Consider the following 23,383-nt stretch of genomic DNA (forward strand, 5'->3'; position numbering starts at 1 on the left):
TTTCCCACCCTTCATTTCCCACCCCTCTGAGCACCCCATTGCACCCCTGTGGGTCTCCAGCTCAGCATCCAGGATTGGACATCACAGCACTGGTGTCCAATCCCCACTGGGAGCATCTTCAGGCCTCCTCAATCCTGCATTGCTCTGTAAATCAGAGTTAATATGGAAAGGCGATGCTGAAGGAGCTGGGGCTGCCTCACAGGGGAGTTACAGTGCTCACAGGGCTTCATTACTCTCTTTTCCCTGAGGACTTACCACCCCTGTCTTTCTCATCACAGGAAAATGCCCTGAACCCTGGAAAAGACCTGACTGCAGTACTGTTTTGAGGCAGGATTTCTCTCCACCCTTCTGCATGAGGCTGCACAAACACAAGGAGAAAGGTTTCTCTGGTCTTCCAAGAAAGCCCTAGCTTCCCCTTTCTTCTTCTGGGGACGGAGCTGACCTCCTTCTGCCCTTGTCCCTGTGACCAGCGTGTCATTTCCAGCAGCAGCCAGGAGTTTTGGAGCAAGAAAATGGAAATTTTCCTGTGCTGGTGGTTAGTGCACTCAGGAGGGGGGTTTGAAGCCCCTCAGGGCTCTGCAGAGAGCCCAGAGCAGAGTTCTGTGCCCTCAGTGACTGCCTGGGCTCACAGGCATGACCAGACACAGCTCACTGTCCATGCCCTGGGTGCACTGTCCAAGAACTCACCTTTGCTCTCTTTTAACTGTATTATCCACAAAACAAAGCAAAACTCAGGGGTTTGAGGTTGAAGCACCATCCCTGCTCTAAAAACAGCAAAGCAGAGCGGGGACTGATGAGGCACAAAGCTCCTGCTGTCCCCTCTGGCTGAGGGGCTGGCCGCCATGCAGGGAGCTGTGGGAAGCAGAGCTCATTCTCCCCCACCCCAAAGACCAAGACTGCCACTTTCAGCTCCAAAACCTTCAGAACACTCTCTGGATCTCAGCCCTTAAAGGCAGTCCTCACAGATTCTCCCATCTGACCTCACCCCAGATTTTTGTCCTGCCTTCCTCTGGCTGCTGCAGCCACGTCCTGGGGCACGGCCTGGTCGCCACAGCCTGACCCTGTGGGCAGCGTCCCTGAGCTCTCCCACTTGGCAAACTCTCAGCACAGGAGGCTGCTTGCAGCTTTCTGCACTTACTGGCAAGCATCAAGGGGTTTGTGCAGAAGGGCTCTGAGTGATTCAAGATCTCTGGGAGCTGTGTTGTGGCCACTGCCTGGTTACTGACCTGCAACATGGGAACCAGCGACCTGGGAAAACAAACTTTCCTGCTCCCTGTCTTCTAATATTTAGCTTTGCTTTTTGAGATGAAAGAAGAACGAATTCCTATTTGTATTCATTCCCATTGCCCAATTTAGGAGTTTTTAATCATTTACTGAGAAAAACAAGCCTTCTGTTATGATTGATTGGACTTGAACATAGCTTGCATTCCAACTCCTGAGCAAATAGAAGCTGATTCACTGTTACCAAGACACTGAAAACATTTGTTATCTCTGTCTTGAAAGTAACAAATCTGCATCAGCAAGTGGGTGTGAACCACAGAATCGTTTGGGTTGGGAGGAACCTTCAAGCTCATGTCACTCCAACCCTTTGCCATGGGCAGGGACACCTTCCACCATCCCAGGTTGCTCAGAGCCCCATCCAGCCCGGCCTTGAGCATTTCCAGGGATGGGGCAGCCACAGCTCCTCTGGACAGCCTGGCCCAGTGTGTCACCACCTTCACAGGAAATTTCTCCCTTACATTTAATGTAAATCTCTTTTAGTTTTTGCCCATGTAAAACATCACTCTCCCTTACTTACACCCCTGTTAAGTACTGGAAGGCTGCTGTGAGGGCTCCCCAAAGCTCCTCCTCTGCAGACTGACACAGTCCCAGCTCTCTCAGCCTGTGTTCACAGGCACATCTGTACAGCAGGAATAAACCCACAGCTGATGCCCTGCTTGCCAAAGCACATGGGACAGATGAGGATCACTGCTTCCTCCTTCTGGCTCAGTAACTCTGAATTCTCCTAATTGCAGCTTTCAAAAATCCTCTTCCCCAGCTTTCACATCTTCATCCACTCAGCAGCCCCTCCCTGGAGTGCACATTCAAGCCTATACCCTTTAGTTTTCAGACAGATTGACCACTATTACTAATGGACATAAAGGAGGGGAGACAGTTTGGAAGTTGCTTTCCCTTCCCTCATTCCTCCTGTGTTTCCACAGCACTGGGATATTCTGCCACCATGAAGTGCAGCAGACAGCCAAGAGAAGGGATGGCTCCCTTCTTCCAGCCTTTCCATCATGATCTCCTCCTCTCCACAAAATCTCATCTACTGCTCACTCTTTGGGGTCCTTTATGCCAAAAGTGCCTCTCATTTGTCTGCTGCAAATAATCACAAAGCAGCAAGAGCCCCAGCCATTACTGCAGCCTTTTTCCACACTGTCTTTGGGGGTAGGTGGTTCACACTTCCTCAAAAAGCACTGTGCAGTGAGACCAGTGAGTGCCAGGAGGAAAACAGACTTTTAAAATAAAAGATCCAGATGCAACAGAGGTTCATGGGGTGTGAAAAGAAGGTAAAGTTTCCCTACCACATGAAGCGGGACTTTTTTCTAGCTGTTTTCTGCACACAGATGAATTCTAAGCAAACCCAAATTCCTTTCTCAGAAAGGGGAGTTTAGATGATCCCCAAGCCAATCTGCTCACCCCAGGGATTGAGAGCAATTGCTACCTCAGCTGCTTCTCCTTCACAGTATAAAATAAACCCATTTATATGCCAAAATACCTACCTTTCTCCAGCCTTGGAGATATGGCCTCTCATCTGAGGTGGTGTTTCTCCCTTATCACTTTTGTCCATGAACAGGGACAGGCCCCCACTTCCTTTTTCTATCTAAGATGTATTTGAGATTTCCCTACAGAGCCAATTCTTTCAGTACAATCAGAATTGGGGTTTGGATCCTGGTCTGTGCCAATATTTCAGTACTATCAGAATCGGGTTTTGGATCCTGGTCTGTGCCAATACTTCAGTACAGTCAGAATTGGGTTTTGGACTCTGGTCTATGCCAATATTTCAGTACCATCAGAATCAGGTTTTGGATCCTGGTCTGTGCCAATATTTTAAAGGCAACTCAACACTGAAATGGAAAATTGGATCATCCTGCCACAGCCTGAGCCCATTTTCCAAGTGGCTCTAGCTAAAGAATCATCAGTTACTGGGAGCAGCACTGAGTAACCACTTCACTTGAATGAAGTGGTTTGGTTATTTAGTGATTGAGTTATTTAGATCAAACTGTTCTGACCACCAGGGGATGCCACATCTCCAGATAGGGAATTTGGCATAGATTCTCTTCACTGGAGGACCCTGAACATGTTTTGTGGATCCCTCAACAAACAGCCTGAACCAGTACAGATGTAACCTGGAAGTAAAAGCCTTTTTGCACAATGTTTGTTCTTTCCCATCTCTTTGCTAAACTGTACCCAACTGAAATCTCTCAGGATTCTTTGGTGAATGATGTTTTTGACAACCACAAAGCAGGTGCTAAGACTGGAGAAAGACACAAGGAAATCTTTCACAGGGATTGCCAAGTGAAACCGGACACCTGCTGAGTTAATGCATTTGTTAAGCTTCAGTGCTACTGCAGGACGTGTGACACAGCTCCGAGGGGCTGAGGCACAACAGAGTCAGCCAAGGGACTGCACAGAGGCTCTTTCACAATCCCAAATCAGCACGGCCCACTATCTGATCTGATCCCTGCAGTGCAGCCCCCAGGAAATGGCTCTGCTCTGCTCTGGCACTCCCACTGGTGCACAGGTACCAGTGAGAACAACCCGGCACTGAGATCTGTGAGAAAACCTGTCCAGATGGCAGTGAGCAAACTCCAAAGAGCTTTAGCTGCTTGTGTGCAGTGCATCCTGATTCAAATGGAATACATAAATGAGTCTGAATTCTGAGGAGTGGCAAACAGCCCTGGGTCACATAATTTTAACAGCAGAATCAAAAGTGAACTCCCCTTGGTAACACAACCACATAACATGGCATTCAGAATATTTCTTTGCAATTTCTTTTATTAAATATCCTCTGTGATACACAATATTTAGGCAAAAATAGTTTACAATCTGTGATTTGGTGATTCTTACATGAGTCTTTCGCACAGCCACTTCTACAGCAGCTCATGTTGGCATTTAAGGAATAAATCTTTAGCAAAAATCAAATCTCTCACTGTGTGAGATCTATTCTACCCAAAGAAGTTAAAAGAGCATTGGAAAAACTGTGAAAACTCTGAATTCCACTCTTCAGCTAAAAGAAATTTAAGAACTGTGTCACAGACACATTCTTCTTAATAAATGAAGCAGCAGAATAGGAAAATGCAAACTCTGAAGTTTATACAAGCTCATGTCAGTGCACCCCAGGGCAGCAAAAGCAGAGGAAATGCCTCGAGCACAAAGCTCCAGTGCAGTGCTGAGGCTCAGCACAGCAGTGCCCAGCTCCACCTGCCAGTCTGCAAGGCCATTTCCAGTACTGGAAATCTGTCATGGTAATGACCAATGGCAACTGGCACTACCCCCCTGATGGGATTCTGCCCCACACAAGTCAGACAGCATAAACAGATTCTGCTTTCACTTCTGCTGCCAGAACAGCTGCACAGCCTGACACCCAGACTGACTCCTGCACTTTATTCTTTTCTATGTAACCAACCTCATTTTTTACACTGATGAACTGTAAATAAGTGTTTCTTTGCATCAAAATGCTCATTAAACAGATAAGGCTCGTTGGGTATCCAGATAAAGAAACCTGTTGGCACAGGGAAGGCATCTGGAGACACAGCACATGCAGTTCTCACGATGAACATTCCAAGCAGATGCTGAAGTTCCCACCAGAGCTCTATGTCAGGGGCTGCTTGAGGTCAAACAAGCCAGTCCCTCCTTTGACAACCTTCCCAACCACCAGGCAGGCCGAGGGGGAGCGCAGCTCATCGTGGGCACCTGCAACACAATCCAAACAAAATCCTATCAGGAGCTTCCCAAAGGATTCTCCAAGGCCAGTGCTGGAAAGAAATCGTTTTGGTTCATGTGCAAGAAGCACCCCCAGGTTCAGAAAGGTTCTGCCACCTGCTGTTCACACTGAATTGGGATTTCTGGGAGTTCTGAGGCCACAACTCTTTCTAACCCTCCTACAACAACTGTTATCTCATCCCCATCTTTGGTCCCAGCAAATAATTAGGCCACACATTACTAAAACCTCCTGATTCCACATGGGAAGAAAAAACAATCTGAATTCTAAGAGAACACAGATATGACCTTCCAGTGAACACATCCTGGTGACTAAATAGGTCACTAAAAATACATGTGAGGCAAAACCAGAAAGATTCCCTTGTCACTGCTGCCTTTTTCCTTTGTTAGCATGAATCCCTTTGATGTGTATTTTAAATCCCTCTGGCTAGATATGAAGAGAACTTTTCACTGGAGAGACATTCCATGGATTCCTCTGATTTTGTGGTTACTCACTGTAGCGAAACAGTGTCACAGAAATTTGGAAGCACTCCAGATGACATGTCTGGCTGGGATTGTTTTACTTCCACTGTTTTTGTAAGCATTCAGGCTATTTTTTATTCATCCTAACTACAGCAAGCTGCAAGTTTATCATTAGCACAGTAGGAAATTGGAAATAAAATTGTTAAACTTCTGCTAAGCTTGGTTATTTTTCTTCCACTGAGCAAAATGTACTGAGCTTTGCATCATGCAGAGGGTGGGGGCAGGAGCACACACAGCACTGTGTATGGCATGTGCTCACTGCTCTGATCTCAGCCACAGCTGGATAATTAAATAGCTGAAGAAAAAAAAACCCCTTTGTTAGGTGGTTAAACAGGACAGTGGTGCTGCCCTGTTTGCTCATGTGATGTGAACAAAGAGTCATTCTGTGAGCAAACAGCCCAGGGCATCTCTGCTGATGCAGTTTGCTCCCTGCACAAGGAGCTGCTGAGCAGCCTGTGCTCCAGCAGCCCTGCTCACCTCAGCTGTGCATGTCCTCACAAACCTCCTCCTCTCCTTCCTACCTCTCAGGGCTCCTTCCCTTCCTCCTGCTCAGGGCTCCTTTCCTTCTCACTGCTCAGGGCACCCGCCCCAGGCACCCTCCCAGTGTCTCCTGAACTGTACAATCGAGTTATCAGTTACATTAAAGCAAATTAGATCCAGGCTGCTGCAATCCCCATCGTGACTGATTTCCAGCGTGGGGAAATCATTAACTCCCTCTGCTTGTAATCAGTGCAGCTCCTGCCAAGCCACCCTGCCCTCTGTCAGCATGCACTGAATGTCTTCATACATAATATTATCCATACATTACATTTCACTTGGCAAAAATCTCCTCTGGTTTGATTTCTAAGTCACTATGTGATACAACAAAAATCCAGAGGGTGAAACCGAGTGAGAAACATCCTCTTCTCTTTAATCTCACCCTGGATTTACACTTTTCCTTCACAATTTTCAGATTAATTAAGTCACTCATAACCAATGCTATTAATTAAAACCCAATCTTTCTTCCCAGAAAAGCCATAAAACAGCATGAGCAAAAAGGAATTCAGTGGTAGAAGCATTTCTGATGTCAGTGCAAGGCAGTTTAGGACAGGAGCTGAAGGGATCATGTTGAGAGCTCTCCCCATTTGGAACTGGAAGGACACAGCAAGTTTCTGACTGGCAAATGACAGAAACCAAGTTTATTTGCAAAAGGGAGATGCAATTGTATCCAAAGGCTGAGATCACAAAAGCTGTCAGGACAGACTTAAAGCATGAAGTTTTTTGATAGAAGGCCTTAAATGAAGATGGCTAATGCTGCTCCAAACATCCTAAATGATCCACACAGCCCTGTGATCTCTACACCTTCCAGAGAGGCAACTGAGGGAAGAATTGAGATTCTTTCATTGAGATTCTAGGGAATCTCAAATGGCACCAGAAACCTACTATTAGACAAATGAGTCTGACTCTTTGTCTGAGTTTGAGGGGAAAAAGCAAAGATAAACTGCTAAATCAGCCAGTTCTTTTCTCAAAATAAAATGCTGAATAGCAAGGCTGGAAAAGATATGGAAGTTATATGCATAAAAACAAAGCAGAGAAGACAATTTTAATAGTAGAGACAGAAAAAGACAGATTTAGTAGCCTGTTATAAATCTTAGCTATAGCAAATCTTAACAACCTTAAGGTTTGTTGTAAAAATGCCCAGCTAATTCTTAAAGAAAGGAGTCACAGACCCCACAGATTACATGTGGGAGCTGGTTTTATTTAAGCTGAGAGAATTTTACTAAAAACATCTGGAACATTTTCCCAGGCAAAGGCTTATTTTAAATATCTGCCTTTGGCATATTTTCTAATACAATTATGCATTACTCAAAATACTGGAAAGTTATGACAGAAACCAAGCATATGTGAAATGCTGCAGCAAGAGATTCAAACTAAAGCATTTACCCATCATTGTTGCATCCTTCAAGAATTTGTAGCTGGTTTCAAATGTCATCTGCTGCAGAGGGGAGGAGTTGGACTGAATTCCAATGCGATTCAGTGGTTTGTAAATTCCTTCAAAACACATGTAGTCTGCCACAAGTGAAAGGTGTCGAGGGTCTACCACAATCCCTTAAAACACAATAAAGACCAATCAGCAGAGCATTCAAGGGCTGAATCTGGGGGCTTTTTAAACAAATCAGGTCTAAAATAAAGCCTTTGAATCCAGGCAGCTTGGAGAACATCTCTATTAACATTCTTCAGTGTGTCTCTGCTTTAACTGCTCCCCTCAAACACCCAGGAGAGGCAGACTGACTAATACAAACCAGTATCTCTCCAAACTGAATCAAGAGAATGGGAAACTGCAATGTCAGGAGTGCTGTAAGGCAGCAGTTTCTCTACATGAAATCAGCAAATGTCTGCACCATCCTTGTTTGCACAGAAGGGGATCCCACATCCATCCATCAGGAGGGACAGAGCTCACACATCCATCAGGAAGGACAGAGCTCACACATCCCTCAGGAGGGACAGAGCTCACACATCCATCCATCAGGAGGGACAGAGCTCACACATCCCTCAGGAGGGACAGAGCTCACACATCCATCAGGAGGGACAGAGCTCACACATCCCTCAGGAGGGACAGAGCTCACACATCCCTCAGGAGGGACAGAGCTCACACATCCCTCAGGAGGGACAGAGCTCACACATCCATCGCTGAGGGACAGAGCTCACACATCCATCAGGAAGGACAGAGCTCACACATCCATCAGGAGGGACAGAGCTCACACATCCATCAGGAGGGACAGAGCTCACACATCCCTCAGGAGGGACAGAGCTCACACATCCATCGCTGAGGGACAGAGCTCACACATCCATCAGGGAGGACAGAGCTCACACATCCATCAGGAGGGACAGAGCTCACACATCCCTCAGGAGGGACAGAGCTCACACATCCCTCAGGAGGGACAGAGCTCACACATCCATCACTGAGGGACAGAGCTCACACATCCATCAGGGAGGACAGAGCTCACACATCCCTCAGGAGGGACAGAGCTCACACATCCCTCAGGAGGGACAGAGCTCACACATCCCTCAGGAGGGACAGAGCTCACACATCCCTCAGGAGGGACAGAGCTCACACATCCCTCAGGAGGGACAGAGCTCACACATCCATCAGGAGGGACAGAGCTCACACATCCATCAGGAGGGACAGAGCTCACACACCCATCACTGAGGGACAGAGCTCACACATCCCTCAGGAGGGACAGAGCTCACACATCCATCACTGAGGGACAGAGCTCACACATCCATCACTGAGGGACAGAGCTCACACATCCATCAGGAGGGACAGAGCTCACACATCCATCAGGAGGGACAGAGCTCACACATCCCTCAGGAAGGACAGAGCTCACACATCCCTCAGGAGGGACAGAGCTCACACATCCATCACTGAGGGACAGAGCTCACACATCCATCACTGAGGGACAGAGCTCACACATCCATCACTGAGGGACAGAGCTCACACATCCATCAGGAGGGACAGAGCTCACACATCCATCACTGAGGGACAGAGCTCACACATCCATCAGGAGGGACAGAGCTCACACATCCATCACTGAGGGACAGAGCTCACACATCCATCAGGAGGGACAGAGCTCCTGCCTCTCACCTGGTGACCTGGATTAGCTGGCCCCCAGAGTCACAAAGGCTCTGATGTCCTCTGTGCATGACATCAGGCATTCACAGAAATCCCTGTTCAGGCTAAAAAAATGCATTTATTCCTAACTAACACGTGTGGACTCAGTGTAATGGGGGTCATTAACAGCTCTGTCAACATTTACTGAGCAGTTCTTGAACAACTTGAAGGTCAGACCATTCTGGGCTGCCAGCTGGCAAATCTGTTTGCTATAACTGCTTGCTAAAATTCCTACTGTATTAATCTCCCCTATTTTCAATGGTTTATTTCGCAGTGAGTGCCTGTGAAGCCATGCAGCCTCCCCAGGCTGGGCTCTCTGAATCATCTGAGAGAAGAACATTCAGACAGTGCAGTGCAGCTGTTTTAGCAAAGATAGAAAAACTCAGGAGCCTGGGTTCCCATCATTAAAAAGGCAAAGTGAGGCAAGGTTGAGCCTCTTCTCAGGGCCACTGCACAAGTCTAACAGTTGGCTTCCTCAGACATTAATAATTAATTGGTCTGAAACTTGTAGCTTGGAAAAAAATATACCAGAATGGAAAAACTCTGTGAAGGGGGAATAAATTCAACCTCACCTATTTCCTACTGATTAAAAGAAAATTAATAATTAACCAGCAAGGTCTTCACAGAAGACTCTAAAATAATTAAAACTATGAAAACCTGCAACCTAAAAATAAGCACATAAATGAAAAGATCATGCAAAACCGTAACTGAAAGCATGTGTCTGTATTTTCCTATCTTAATGTTATTAAAGACTATAAAAATACAAAGAAATCCTACCATATACAGCAAATACATCTTTTATTTCCTTTATAATCACCCTCAGGGCTGATTCAATTCCATAATTCTTAGCCATGGAATGGATATCATTGCAATAAAGTCTGTTCAGGTCCAAAATCTGAAAACAGAAAAAACAGAGACACAAGTTAGGACAACAGTTGCTCTGTATTTCTAAATAACTTAAGCTAAGACAGATTTTTTTCCTATGTTTTTCATGAGCTTAAGCAGCACCAACAGTTACAGAATAACTAGGCAGCAGCCTAGCTGTCAAACACAGAGAAAAATTATTCTGAGGATTTGTGTTAAGTAGCATTAAATAGATGAATAGGAGCACTGGAGTCAAAATTCACCACATGAGAAAATTAACTGAAATCACAAAAAGCAAGCTAACAAATTACACCAGAAAACAAGTTAAACAAGTTAAAGTCTTTCAAAAGAAGACTTAACAGAAAACAAGTTAAAGTCTTCCAAACAACACAGTGCAATGCCCAGTGTGGCTCAGACAGCCAGAACTATTAGCAAAAGAGAAGATGCAGATTAAAACAATCCTGTATTTGGAGAGCTATGGCCTAGATGGGATAACAGAACTATTCATCTCCAAGCACTGCAATTCATTGAGATGAAGAACTCCCTCAAGCAACATTTAGAGAGACACCAGAGAGAAGAATGGTGTGAAATCATCTGTCATTAGGCCCTGGCTGCTGCACAAACACTGATTTGCAAGCTGCCCTTGAGAAAAGGCTCCACTGAATACATCTGGGGATAGAAAGGAGGAGGAAGACAGTTCAGGAGCTGAAAGGCTCCACATCACCCCTGAGAAACTGAAATGACATCCATCATCCACCATCTCCCCCAGACACAAAAGAGCATTGAAGTCTGGGGTTAGAAACAGATTACACACATCAGAGTATTTGAAGAGCTCTGCCAGGTTGATCCCTTCTGTCTGGAGAACAGATTCCTTCTGTCCCTCCTTGCTGGTGCTCTCGTTGAGCAGGCAGCGAGTGATGCCCTTCACCTCGTGGATCACCGTGCCGCGCGCCAGCGACGCCAGCAGCGAGGACACGTCAAAGTACACCTTGGTCAGAGGCAGGGCCAGGGAAACCTGAGGGGGAAACAGCACAGGTAAGGAGGCTTGAACAGCAGGCTCGACAACCAGCACCCTTCTCTTCAGGCACAAAGCTGACACGTGGAATTACCCTGGTTGTGTGTGAAGGAACATAAATGTCTGACTGGAATTAGAGGTGAGTGATGGCAATGTGAACTCCCCACCCCAGGGCTGTTCATCCACATTGCTTCTGAGGTCTCAACGTACAAGGACAGCAATTTTTTTTTTTTGTTTGTTTATCCCTTCTGTCAGGTATATGCTTGTTGAGGTTTTTATTTTTTATTAAGATGTTTACATTTTTATCAACAGTTCAGCCATCGCTTTTATTCATCAAGGGCTACACAGCAGACTGCCACAGACATTTTTTATGAAAAATCCTTTCCTTAGGATTTTTGCTCCTGAGAAGCTGGGAGGCCTCAGAAACAAAATGTAAACAATGATTATCTGCTGCTGTGGAATGCAACAGGTGCATCTGGGATTGGTCTCATGTGGTTGTTTCTAATTAATGGCCAATCTCAGTCAGCTGTCTGGACTGTCTCAGTCACAAACCTTTGTTATCATTCTTTTTCTATTCTTAGCTCAGCCTTCTGATGAAATCCTTTCTTCTATTCTTTTAGTATAGTTTTAATATAATATATATCATAAAATAATAAATCAGCCTTCTGAAACATGGAGTCAGATCCTCGTCTCTTCCCTCACCCTAAGACCCCTGTGAACACCCCCACAGCAGCCCATCATATACTAAAAGATTAAAACAATAAGCCTGTCAAAAATTGTTTTTAGAAAAAGTTCCATGAGGTGTTCTGAAAATGAGAAAGTACTAAAAATGCCATCAAAAAATACATTTGTAGTGCTGCTTTCTGTATTCACATGGGATTGCTGAGACAGAACAGCAGCACTGCATGGAAAAGAGCCGTTAGTTATGGGGGCTCCGACTGTGCAAGCACCCAGAGATGTTCCACCTTACCTCACACCAAAGCTCACTCTCAGTGTCAAAGGTGTAATCCTGTATGGATGGGTGGCTCTCCACAACAGCGCTCACTCGCACCTCTGCTGACTTAAGCAGTTGATCTTTCCCTTTTTTAGTCTGAGACACAAAGGAAAGATGCTGAGAATCTTCACCCTCTGCTCTGTTCTGATCCTCTTCAGCACCAGGAGTCCCTTCTTCTTTTTCAGATTCAGCCTCTTCATCTTCTGGATTCTCATTAACGTTTTCTTCCCCATTCTCTTCTTCGCTCTCATAATCAACCTGCAAAGAAATAACTCTGTGTTTATCTGAGCCAGAACCTGTACAGAGACACAGCACACCATGAAAAGTCCAATTCTGGGATGTTCTTCACTGCTGAGTTGCAAGGATCTTGCCCCTACAGCACAAAGAAAATGCAATTTTGTTGTAAAGAAAATAATACAACAGATTAGGTTCGGTCTTTATCTCTTTATAATCTTACCATTATTTCTCAGCACAGTTCAGGATGCTACAGGATGTTGAGACTGTAGTTTTTAGCTTGTAGAATTTAGTTTGCTCTCCCTGAGAAAGTCCAATTTCTTCCCATAATCCAACTGATGATAGGATTCCCTCAGATTTTCAGTTACCCCGCCCTCTTGCAGAAATTACAGCACTCCACCTTTTAAGAGCTTATTATGAAGTACTGAACACAGAGAAACATGCAGGGAGACTATTTTTTAAGAACCACAGTAAAGTGTTAAAAAACAATTAATAGCATGAAATTAGCAAAAGATAAAATTAAGGTGAACTTCAGCACAGCCTGACTGCCAGACACATCCACCCAAATACCTGAAGAACAAAGCTTCAGAAAAGACACAAATGAAAACTATTCAGCCCAAAGAAGGAGAAAACCTCTATTTCCCTCCCAAGTGGGGTTTGGTTTTTTTCAGCATTTTGTTTCAATGGAAGTTTTCCTTCCCAAGTCAAACACAGAAGAAATAGGGACTTTTAAAGAGCAGTGCTGAGCACCTATAAAGCCATTACCTCTTCCTCCTGGTTCTTCCTCCGTTTTGTTTCTGTAGCATCACCATCCCCTTCATCAGCTTCTGCATCAACAATGTTCTCTTCTTCCTCTGCTACAGCTTCCAGACTGTTCAGGGTCTAAAAATCCATGACAGATGATCAGGCTGACTGCTAGTCAGTACCAACAGCATCAAAAGCCTCCAGCCAAACATCTGGAGTTTAACAATCTCTTGTTCAAGGTTCTGCCTTTACAGAAAAAAATAGTTTCTGTGTGTCCACTACTATAAAGAAATGAACTCATATTCCTGATAACTGCAACATTTAACAAGATCAATGTCTACAAGATGGATAAGCTGTCACTCTGCTCTGACATTCCTTGATGGGAGAGGAGTGAAAGAACATGCAAAAGCATTTCAATGAACAGAGGACCTTCCCTAAAGTTTTGACAACCACTGCTCCAACAGGACCCTGATCTTGGAGGAAGAAGAGTGATGTGTTTTTGTCCAAAAGAAGCTAAAATGAGCAGTCATTTTCAGAGTACAGTCTTAAGCAAATCAGGAATTAATAAACAAAAACTTCAATTTCCTTGTCAATTTTATGAGAACACAAAGACAGTTTATGTACAAAGTATTTCAGTAGTAATTTAGTATTCGCAGATTTGGTGTGCACTGAAAGATGCTACACTTTTCCAATTCTGGTTCTCAACAGCAGTGAAAGAAGTGAGGTGTTTGTCAGGTGATGATTTTTTGTACCTTGTCTTGCTCATCATCTAAATCCTTCCAAGTTGTTTTCCGAGTGCTGACTTCATTAAAAGATGCCATCTTTGTAGTCTTCCTTTTAATTGCTTCCAGAAGAACTTTAAAGAACCTGACAGAGAAGCAACTCAGAATGTCAAAGTTCAGCAGTGCCACAGAAAACGTGAAGTTGTCAAAAAAATTATCTATTTTGATTAACAAGCCAGTCAATTCATAACAGGACATTATTCCCTGCTGGATGCAAAAGTACTTCTAGGATAATGCAAATAATTTTTCTCAGCCCTTTCTCATTCATTTAGGAATCAAAAGGTTGGTATGAGCTCTGTTACTGTCACAGATGTAGCTGTGCATCCAAAGCATAAAATTATACACTCATCTGGATATAAAATCTGCACATCAAATTGACCTTCAGAAGAGATGGTTCGTTACTGAACTTGAATAATAAAATTGCCAATTTGATTCAAGACATAAAAGCAGGTGTGTAAATTTTTTCTGCAACTCTGCTAGAACTATTCCTCTAAAAGCCCCACCAGCTGTAATCAACCACATGCAAAGCCCATAAAAAGGCAAAAGAAGAGCAAATATTAAAGTATTTAAAAGCAAACTTACCTTGTTTCCATGAAGTGCAAGATCTGCCTGGGCTTCACACACTTCTCCTCCCGGTAATATTCATAGGGCAAGAAATGGAATCTGATTTTGTAGAGGCGATGCTTGTTCAGCTTGTGCTTCACATGCAGGGTCTCCTCAATGTCCACTTTCTCCAAGACCTACAAAACATTCCCAAGTAAGAATGTTACTCCTTTGATGAAGACATTTCATTTGTTTCCTGCAGTTCTGGTTTTCACAGGAAACCAGAATTACACAAGGCTAACTGGCAAACTTTTCTGGAGGCTCCTGGGCAAAAGGACTGTACCCTACTGCACTTTTTGTCTTCCCAACAATTAATTCAGACAATACTGGAAAAGCCTCAATTCCCACCCAACTCCTTCACAAGAGATTACCCTTCTCAGGAGGCCTACAGCTTCACTTTACTGACCATGCTCACTGAGCAGGACAGCATTCCAGCACACAGCTAAGTCTTAACCTGATTCTTGCTGCTTTCAACTCACAAGAGCTGAAAAAATAGAAGGAGGAGGGCATGGAGGAAGCACAAGGGTGCAGTGCCAGGAAGGAGGAACACAGAACACACCCTGGTGTAGTGAATCTCCACAGAGACACATGTTCTGCCTCTACTGAGCACAGCAATTTGTGTGAGATAGGAAGGGATGGGGGACAGATGGAAAAGTATCTATCTGAGCTCTATGTCAATCACAGCCAGATGAGCTTGTCTCAAAGACAAAACAGAGTCCCTGCAGTTCTACAGACAGAGAAAAACGTGCTTGAGAAAAAGCCAAAGACTGTGGCATAGCAAACTACTGATGAGCTCAAAGAGGAGAGTTTGTTTTGCTGACTCTCAAAGGATGCACTGAAAAGAAATCTCACCTCAGCCAAGCACACTCTTGTGAGCAGTTTCTTAAGGTGTTTCACCTTTTTGAGAGCTTTCTTGGTATTGAGCACAGGAACACTCATCATTGGTGTTTTAATGTTTGAGCTGGCCACCATCAGTATTTCCCTCAACCTTTAAACAAAGAATAATAATTCCAATTAAGCCATAAATGCACTATGCAAATCAAGTAATTATCTAGGTTATTTCATTAGGCAGAGTGCAGCAACTGGCAGCTCCACCAAAGCCATGTGCACCCAGAGCTGTGGTCACACTGCACTGCTCCTTTTCTCTGTTCTGATTCCCCCAGTTATGAGAAGAGATGATAATGAATTGTTCCAAGAACAGAAAGACTAATGAGATCTGTTTCCTACAGATGCACGAGGGATGATTCCTTGTGTGTTCTTCCCCTCTTGTGCTTCTCTGAGGCAACACAATCCCCTCCCACCTAAGGCATCCCACACTCCCACACGAGGCCAGGTCAGGACCCACACTATTCCAAATAAACTGATGATTTGTAATTTGATTTGATGATCTGTAAATCAGATTAGAGTAAGGGGCCTTCATAGATCTTTAGTATCTGCAAAAAGAACCAAAATAACTGGAAAATTGTAAAACATTAAAATATTCTGAACAGGGAAAATTAACAAGGGCACTGAAGGACTGTGCACCATCAATATTCACACATATACCTGCTAGTGTACCTAGCACAATTATATACCTGAGTGCCCAAAATAAAGGGCCCATTGAGGACAAAGCTTTCTCACCTTGGAATACCCAAAGTGACATTCATTTCACCTCTGCCAGCAAAGTGAAAGGTGTTCAGAGTCATCTGTGTTGAAGGTTCCCCAATGCTCTGAGCAGCAAGAAGCCCCACAGCCTCTCCTGGGTCACAGAGAGAACGCTGCCACTTTAAATACAACAGATCCTTTAATCTGGAGACAGGAAATGAGAGGTTTAGCTCAACATGCAAAATAAAAAACTCAGAAAAGAATGAATCATTGCTCAGTTCAATGAAGTCACAACTTTGAGACAATTTCTCCTGGTAGCTTACAGATAAATAAACTCCAGAAACTGTAAAATTGTCTATCCCCATCTGATCTGACAAACACAGCCCATTAACACAGAACTGGGGCCTTGGCCAAATTGTATTTTAGTTCTGCTGCCAACTCCCAGAATGTCAAAAGAGAGTCCATTTACTTGCACTTGCTAACAGCCTTGCTAACTCCAAGGTGCATCAAGAGCAAACTCTGGTTTTCAAGATCACTATAAAGTATTATTCTATATGCATGGGGACAGCAATACATTGCTGTGGTTCCAGAGAGGCTTTGTTAAAGCCCTCAGCAGCATGGAAAATTCAGGTTTGGAAGGAACAGATAACCAGAGCCTCCCCATTGCACACTACACATATTTGGCTTTCAAGAACCATTTTGAAACCCAGTGCTTGGCTTCACAGTGGCCACAACAGAAACAAGGCTTGGTAAAGACTCTTCAGTTTTAGCCAATTTGCTGCACAAAGGTATTTTGGGTTTTGGCTCAGTGCAAAGAAGACACTGAGAGGTTTTTACCTAGCAGAAGAAAGTGCTGTGTGCATGTAGCTCCGGCTGTTCTCAGATTCCCATTTACTGATATAGCCTTCAACTCCCTTCTCAAATGTTTCTGAAACTGATGCAAAATAAGTATCTGGGCGCCAAACCCCCAGGCTTGGGTCAGGACACTTATTTGTCTTCTTCAGGTACTTCCTTTGCTTCTTCTCATCAAGCTCATACCACATCTTCAACAACTGAAAATGAGAGGAGGTTTTTAGGCTGGCTGCTTTATCCACAAGCAATCAAGCAGCAGTGAAGGAGGAAAGGAGAACCTGTGCAGAGTGTAGGGGTGTACACACACAGCAAACAGCTCAGCTGCAAATATGGTGTGCTCCTTTTCCTGATATTTAACACTTTTGAAGTCAATTTATTTCAAGATTCTTTACATGCCCGCCTAAAAATATCCCAACTTATGTAACTACTCCACAGTAACTAAAGCAGTGAAATAATGCCTCAAAGAATCATTTTAACTGGGAGTGAAATCAAAAACTAGGAGTTGTTATCAAAAAGTGTCAAGAGCAACACAAATTCAGCACAGCTCAATGAATAAACCTTTGATTAGGAAAAACAGCTTTTGCAGACAAGCTCACAGAGTTATCTCTCAACACCTTCGACCTGCCCAAGTTCCACCAGGATAAATTCCTTCTGACAGCAAGGCTGTGAAGCAGGACCTGTCTGAATTCTGTGTCCATACCCCATCTTCATTAGAAGCCATGTCTTATGGACCAGTGCTGTGATGGACAAGAGGCTTGAGCAGGAGTATTTTTTTGGAAAAACTAGGCAGGGCTGGCTCAGCTCTCTGATCTTTGGTATTCAAACAGGTTCTCAGTCAGCTAGCAGACAGCTGTCCATGTAAGAGAGATTTACTTTGTGTACATGAAAAAACCAAATAACCCACCATTAAACAGAACCAACTCCTCCAAACCATTCACAAACATGACCTAACAACACATTTATCTCAGTTTTTAGCCCCTTCCCTAGCACTAGGGCCCTCAGACTTTAATAAATCTCAGCTTATCATCCACATACTTGACATGATTCCTTTAAAAGGCAACTTGTTTAGTTAGACTGTGAAACACTTTGGGATTCACAGGGCAATTAAACAAAAGACACTGAATTCTGTAACTTCTTTTGAAGGGTTTGGTCAGTTTAACTGCCTCTGTGTTACCTGTAAAGTAGCAGGATCTCTTCCATTCTTAATTTCACCTCCTGGAAGCTGTGCTTTCAAACTTGCCAATTTCTTTTGGGAAAACAACAGAAAGCCTCCTTCTCTTTGCACAGAGTTTTGGTGTCTGGCTCGCCACTTTTTGATGGCTTTGAACTGCTGGTTAGCTTGGTGAGACTCCATCCTTGCTAAAGCCTCATCCAGATGGTTTCTCTTCTGGATTACCTGTAAGAAAGTAATTTGTATGATTATTCTTCTCTCTGTCCTCACTGTACCAGAAAAGGCAAAACAAACTGAGAAGGGCATTGCTATAAAGCAATTTTCAAATTTGGTTTTCAATCCAACTGAGACAAAACCCTAATAACTTTATGCTATTATCACCACTCTATAATAAGCAGTGATACTGGTACAAGTTAATCACCAGTGGTGATACTGGTAAAAGTTAATCAAACTTGACAGACTGAAAAGTGAAGTCATCTTTGTTGAATTCAAGTGCAGAGTTAGAACAGACAGTGCTTGGTGCTCTGCTGAAATTGAGATGCTGAAATCAAGCTGCAGACTTCAGAGTGGTTCCATATTTTGAATACAATGGCAAATAAAATTGTACATTAGTCTGAAAGTAACTGAGACAAACAAGTGTTGCCACTGGATCCCTGACAGATGTGCCAGATGTTAAGCATGTGTTTCAGTCTCCCCTTCACTCCTCATAAATACTTAAGATTTAGGTGTTTTACCTCATAGTTTTCTGCAATGAAAGGAAACTGCTCAGGCTGTAAGAACTGAGTTTTAGGGATATCAAGCCCATCTTCTCCATACAGAAACTGCACCACGCTGCCATCACTGTCTCGTACAGTCAGGTCATACTGAACCACCAGCCCTTCCAAATGTTTTATGATACACCTATTCCAGAGGGGAAAAAATGGGAAAAAAACCCAAAATATAAGAAAAATGCTGTTAAGAGGCTACAAAGCAGCAAGAATTATACAACTCTAACACAAACCCCACTGTTGTCATCAACATCTCAAGTATACTTAAGGGCTGGTCAGGAATTCTGGAAGCCAAAATCCTACAGACACAACACTCATGTGAAATGCTAGATTTGTAAAGCTTTCAGCATGCTGCTCCCTCCAGCCTCCTTGGACTGATCTGACTTAAAACGAAACAGTAAATTACTCTTCATTTCTGCTGTCATGCTTTAACAGTTTTCTGAAAGAAAGAGGCATCCCTCCTTTAGAACTCCTCACTACCCTCTGACACAATTCAAAAGTTCAATTTTCTTCTATATATGCTGAAGGTGTTGCTTGACTAAGGACAAGAGCCACTCAGTGTGGCCAAGAGAAACTGGAGCTGCCTGAACTCGTACACCTATCTATATTTGTGCCAGAAAAAAAGATTTCTGCAAAAGGAGAAGCTGCTGCTGTTGAAATGATAATGATCAAATGATAATGATCATGCTGTTCAAATGATAATGATCAAATGATAATGTTGATCTAGATCTCTAGAAAATTGTACTTAGAATAAACAGCATTCAGACTATTATGTAAAAATCAAACACAGTGAAAGTAATCTAAGCAATGCAGGCATTTAGAGTCCACAGAACTTTCTCAGAAAAAAGAGAAAAATCAACAACCAACAAAAGGAGCTTTTAAAGGCTCCAATTCTGAAGCAGGCCTCTCACCTTTGCAGGTACCCAGAACGGCTGGTTTTGACAGCTGTATCCACAAGACCTTCCCTGCCAGCCATGCAGTGAAAGAAGAATTCCTAAACACAAGCACAACACCATCAGCATTCTGCTAATAAGTGCATCAACACTGGCAATTTATGTTCTTCCTCAAAAGCTTCATATGAAATCAGGGTGAGCAAAGTCCATTTATCTATAATTGCAGATACCCTTTATTAAAATACCAAGACTCAAATAAACTTCAGTATCAACACAAGCAGCCTTAAACTTACAGAAGGTTTGATCCCAGTGAGAAATCTGCCAGTCACAAATCCTCCTGAGCTAGGGGAAAAGTCATAAGGCTGGAAACATGGCAGTGATTTGCCAGATGCCATCAGTGGGGGTCTTCGGCCTTCCAGCTCAATCTGGCCCAGCAAACAAGAAATCTAAATGTGGGCAGGAAAAAAGGAAACATCACTTTTCCATCCAGCTTTTTGTTCACATAAGCTTAGTGATTTTTCTTGAAAAATACAGTAAAAAAAGGTCAAATGTTGAGTAAATGCTCTGTAGCTCCACGTGGAATTGTTCATGGAATGTTCCAGCTACTGAGGGGCAGAAAAGGCATGGAGATCTCACCTGGTTTTTTAAAAATTATTCCAGTACCCTGACTCATCCTCAACATTACCTCAATACCTCATTCTGTATACTTAACACAGAAATGTGAAACTAAAATTACTGTAGATATTTTTTAGGTCCCTACATTACCATCACCACCTCTCAGCATTGTACTAAAAACAGAACAAAACCCTCAACCCAAAATGCTCTCTCTTTTGAGCTGTGGTCATTCTCTCCATTTTAGATGGCATTTTTATAGTCTCTAGCTTGGTGTCTCTTTTGCAAATGGTAAAATGAAAATGTATCCTTCCAATTCTACCAAAACCAAAGATTGTTGTTCCTATTCAGAAGTTGAAGGAGAGGGTCAGTCTCCAACAGAGGCCAGAAGATATTTCTCCTATAGTAGGTTTGTTTGTATAAACTGCAGCATTCCTTCTCAAAAGCAGTTCTGCTATTTCAATAAACCCTCATGCACTGAGGAGTGATTCAAAAATAGGCTACAATAAACACTGACTCTCTTCCATCACCCACTGAGGTCTTTATTACATTCTTCTAACATTTTTCCATGCCAAAGTCCAGAATGAAAACCTTGCCCTGGTATCAGATATCCCCACAAGAGCTTCCCAACAGTTCTGTTCTAGGACACATCACATCAGCACACAGAGCTGCTAAGCATTTTCTGGTTATTGCATTACCTGCATTGTGTTCACAGTGGATCCTTTGGCTCCTGACTGTACCATCAACTGCAAATTGTTCTCTGGAAAGCTCCTGTGGAGACCAAGGGGCATGCAAACCTACAGAGTTGTGGGGGAGTGAAGGGAACAAAACCAAACATTATTCCCAAAACAATAAACCCAAGAAATTCCTGTGGAAGGCTTTAACAAAGTGAAACAATGAGCAATGACAAACATTCCTATTTATAATTTCAATTTGTCTTCTCACTCAGGGAGGACAAGGCTGAGGAGGAGAGGCAGCATGTGGAGCCCCAAGCTGGGGACAGATGGAAAGCCTCAGCCTCCAGAAGAGTCAGGCACTTCCCATCCACATTAATTAACTTAATAAGAAAGTTTAAAATGGTTAGTATGCACAAATGCCTCAATGCCAACCTTGTTGACTTCATTGTTGTAATTGTTCACTGCCTCCTTGAATTTCATGTCAACCATATTAAAATCCCTCTGGTCTTTGCAGAGATGGGCATCCTGCCACTTCCCTTGCACCTCCTCACATGATGCTGTTTCTGGCAAATTAAGAGCAGCTCTAACAGCCTGAAAGTAAAATACAGGAATTTTCAGGTGTTAAGCAGGCATGATTGAACAAAGCAGTATTTCAAAAATTTTGCATTATGGAAGAAAAAATAAATCTGCAAAACAGACTTACTTCAATACCACTCTGCCTTGACCTTTCAATTATTTTTTTTCTTTTGTGGTCTGCATCACGTTTAACCAAAATATCTTCAATCCCTGTTAAAGAGGAGAGACAGAACACACTGGTCTAAAAAAAATCAAGGAAGGAACCACTTTTGGTGTCAGGGATTTTGAGTGAAGAGCTGGGAAAGAAAGTCACAGCTAAAGTTACAATGATGGTTAGACCTAGGGCCTGCAGTTTGACAAGAAAAAAAAAATCTGAGTAGCTTTTGGATGGAGAAGTTCTAAGCCATAAAAGAAAGAAAAATAAAAGAGCAACACAAACTAAGCAGTAAGAGTGCAAAATCAACTCCCTAATTTAAGGAGCCTTAACTTCAACAGTCTCTAAAAAATCTAAAACTAATGCTTTATGGACCAGCCACATCAAATGTTTTTTTTCCTTCCATCCACATCAAACTTCCTATTAGTTGAACTTTTCACAACCTGGCATTTCTTAGCTTTTTAAGAACAGATAAATTAAAATACAGATCCTTGAGATGACAGGACCAGGGAACAGATTAAACACTGGAACCTGAACTCCTGTGAGCTGTTTGTAAGGATTCCTGCCACAGACACTAAAACGGTCACTAAATGGTGTCAAAACACCAAATCCCAAACTCCTGCTCCAGGCTCACTTCTTGTCTGATGTTTTAACTGCCCAGTGCTCCCAGGCTTGTTATCTTTTCCTATCTAACTTTTGCACCCTGGCTCTCAGGAGTCCTGTGAGTTAATCAGTCACATCCTCACTCCAAAAGATATCCCTGTGCTGGTCCCTCATTGCTGCTAAGAGTTGACTGTGTCTCCATAACTCTTGTATAAGTTTGAAAACCTGTAATAAAAGCTTTTCAAACTCATTTACCAAAAGTTTTGCCATAAAATGTGATGTGCAAGGATTAAACACCAAGCCCTTGAAGTTCTTTCATCTCGTTTTGTCAGCTGTTCTGCTTTCTAAGCAATAATTACTTTTCAGAGAAGCAAAACACGAGGTTTTGATCTAAACAAAATTTCAGCACAGGACATATTAACTGTGTACACTTTGGCTAGGCAGGACAGAAAATAAAAATGGTTGGACATACTCAAGACTCTTTATGCTTAGAAGGCCAGGTATGCACCAACAAAAAAAAACCCCAAAAAAACAAAAAAAAAAAAAAAAACAAGATCAAAAAAGGCTGGCAGGCAGCTATCTCACTCCAGGGCAGTTTTGCAGAATTTCATTCACAGAATTAGCATGCATTATGCCCAACATGTGTGGTTTGGACCTCAGGAGGTGCTGCAGGCACTCACCCATGGTGAAGCCCCTGTAGAGCTGCAGGTAAGCAGTGAAGAGGCGCCCCAGACACGTCAGCACCTTCCCACTGGTTTCACCCCCATAGATCTCATAGCAGCAGTGCACCAGCCCATAGGCTGAGCTGCCAAAGTGAGCTTTGTCCAGGACTCCACACAGTAATTCCCCATCTCTGATGATAACCTGAAAAATAAAACACAGCTTTGAATCAGGAAAACAGAAATTTTAATTGCACTGTGACTCAACACATTTTTCTGTGTAATCTCTGTGAAAATTGGTATAGGTTTAAAAAGCTTGCATGTTGGTGAATGGTTAAATGTGGTCAGATTATCTGTACTTTCAGAATTGGTAGCAGAAATGAAACTTCTAACACCACCTGCATTTTTGCACCTATAAAGTCTGACAATGAAGACACAT

The 23,383-nt window shown here is 43.2% G+C and overlaps 1 protein-coding gene across 1 annotated transcript in view; it reads right to left on the reverse strand.

Moving 5' to 3' along the window:
• Positions 1-4,023: 4,023 nt before the first annotated feature.
• Positions 4,024-23,383, reverse strand: part of POLR1A (RNA polymerase I subunit A) — a 34,492-nt gene continuing 15,132 nt past the window's right edge. The window contains exons 16-34 of the mRNA XM_059470084.1: positions 22,966-23,149; positions 21,656-21,738; positions 21,385-21,543; positions 20,974-21,072; positions 19,957-20,109; positions 19,682-19,764; positions 18,738-18,903; positions 18,007-18,228; positions 16,818-17,032; positions 16,017-16,184; positions 15,249-15,384; positions 14,376-14,533; positions 13,764-13,878; positions 13,033-13,149; positions 12,010-12,291; positions 10,839-11,039; positions 9,938-10,055; positions 7,432-7,596; positions 4,024-4,959 (exon numbers count right to left, since the gene is read on the reverse strand). Coding sequence (XP_059326067.1) covers positions 4,859-4,959; positions 7,432-7,596; positions 9,938-10,055; positions 10,839-11,039; positions 12,010-12,291; positions 13,033-13,149; positions 13,764-13,878; positions 14,376-14,533; positions 15,249-15,384; positions 16,017-16,184; positions 16,818-17,032; positions 18,007-18,228; positions 18,738-18,903; positions 19,682-19,764; positions 19,957-20,109; positions 20,974-21,072; positions 21,385-21,543; positions 21,656-21,738; positions 22,966-23,149 — 2,925 coding nt within the window. The 3' untranslated portion in view covers positions 4,024-4,858. The remainder of the gene's footprint in view (positions 4,960-7,431; positions 7,597-9,937; positions 10,056-10,838; positions 11,040-12,009; positions 12,292-13,032; positions 13,150-13,763; positions 13,879-14,375; positions 14,534-15,248; positions 15,385-16,016; positions 16,185-16,817; positions 17,033-18,006; positions 18,229-18,737; positions 18,904-19,681; positions 19,765-19,956; positions 20,110-20,973; positions 21,073-21,384; positions 21,544-21,655; positions 21,739-22,965; positions 23,150-23,383) is intronic.

This window comes from Ammospiza nelsoni, chromosome 4, assembly GCF_027579445.1.
Source record: "Ammospiza nelsoni isolate bAmmNel1 chromosome 4, bAmmNel1.pri, whole genome shotgun sequence".
Taxonomy (NCBI): domain Eukaryota; kingdom Metazoa; phylum Chordata; class Aves; order Passeriformes; family Passerellidae; genus Ammospiza; species Ammospiza nelsoni.